This window comes from Austrofundulus limnaeus, unplaced genomic scaffold (genome assembly GCF_001266775.1).
Source record: "Austrofundulus limnaeus strain Quisiro unplaced genomic scaffold, Austrofundulus_limnaeus-1.0 Scaffold106, whole genome shotgun sequence".
NCBI lineage: Eukaryota > Metazoa > Chordata > Actinopteri > Cyprinodontiformes > Rivulidae > Austrofundulus > Austrofundulus limnaeus.
Window position 1 is genome coordinate 1,738,903 of NW_013952508.1, and position 1,020 is coordinate 1,739,922.

Consider the following 1,020-nt stretch of genomic DNA (forward strand, 5'->3'; position numbering starts at 1 on the left):
AGAATTATTTTGTGCATTAAATTGAATGAACATGGTCTGGATAGCCCACAGACATGCCATAAACATTTCTAGGACCCACAATCGGTCTCCTTTAAAATGACTTAAAGCACAGAGGACCAGTATAAAACACTTCTGTTACTTTAAACATGACGTCTGCTCAGTCAGAAAACACAACAAAAGACACCAAAAATAACAACTGAAATGAACTGATTTAGGCTGTTTTTTTGTGTGTGGTTGTATCTCAGTTTTCTGACCCCGTTTCTCTCTGTTCCTGCAGTGACTTTGATTCTCTTCATAACATTAAAGCGCCAAAGAAAGCAGGAACCTCTGATTATCTCCAAAGAAGACGTCCGGGACAACGTGGTGAGCTACAACGATGAAGGCGGCGGTGAGGAGGACACTCGGGCCTTTGACATAGGAGCCCTGCAGCACCCAGATGCTGCCGCTGCCCTGGAGGAGTCTGCTAAACTGAGGCGGGACGTCGTGCCCTGTCACAAGCTGCTGTACCCGCCGCAGCAGCGAGCCGCTCCTGCGGCGGCCCGACTCCTCGTGCCCCCACAGAGCAGGGCTTCAAGACACAACAGAGACATGTGCGACTTTATCAACCAGAAGCTTCTGGAGTATGACCACAACTCAGTGGATCCTCCGTATGACTCTCTGGCCACATACGTATTTGAGGGGGCAGGATCGGTGGCAGGGTCGCTCAGCTCGCTGGGCTCAGCCTCCTCCTCAGAGAACGAACAGGACTATCATTACCTGGGAGACTGGGGACCCCGGTTCAAGAGGCTGGCCGACCTGTACAGAGCTGAGGACGGGGACTTCTGCTAACGATGACAACATGTTAACACAAACTCACAGTCGGGCTCAGGAAACAACCACTGATAGCAGCAACCTCAAGAACATCCACCAACCAGAGCTGGAGAACACCTCCTGACTTTGAGCTGCCAAAAATGGAGCGTACTGTTTTCTTTTGAAAGGATGGAGAATGATAAAGATCTGTTTTTTTTTCTTTTTTTTTTT

The 1,020-nt window shown here is 49.1% G+C and overlaps 1 protein-coding gene across 1 annotated transcript in view; it reads left to right on the forward strand.

Moving 5' to 3' along the window:
• Positions 1-1,020, forward strand: part of LOC106521322 (cadherin-6) — a gene marked incomplete in the record, with an annotated part of 48,929 nt that overhangs the window by 47,165 nt on the left and 744 nt on the right. The window contains 1 exon segment of the mRNA XM_014013849.1: positions 278-1,017. Within this exon segment, the coding sequence (XP_013869303.1) occupies positions 278-828 (551 nt within the window).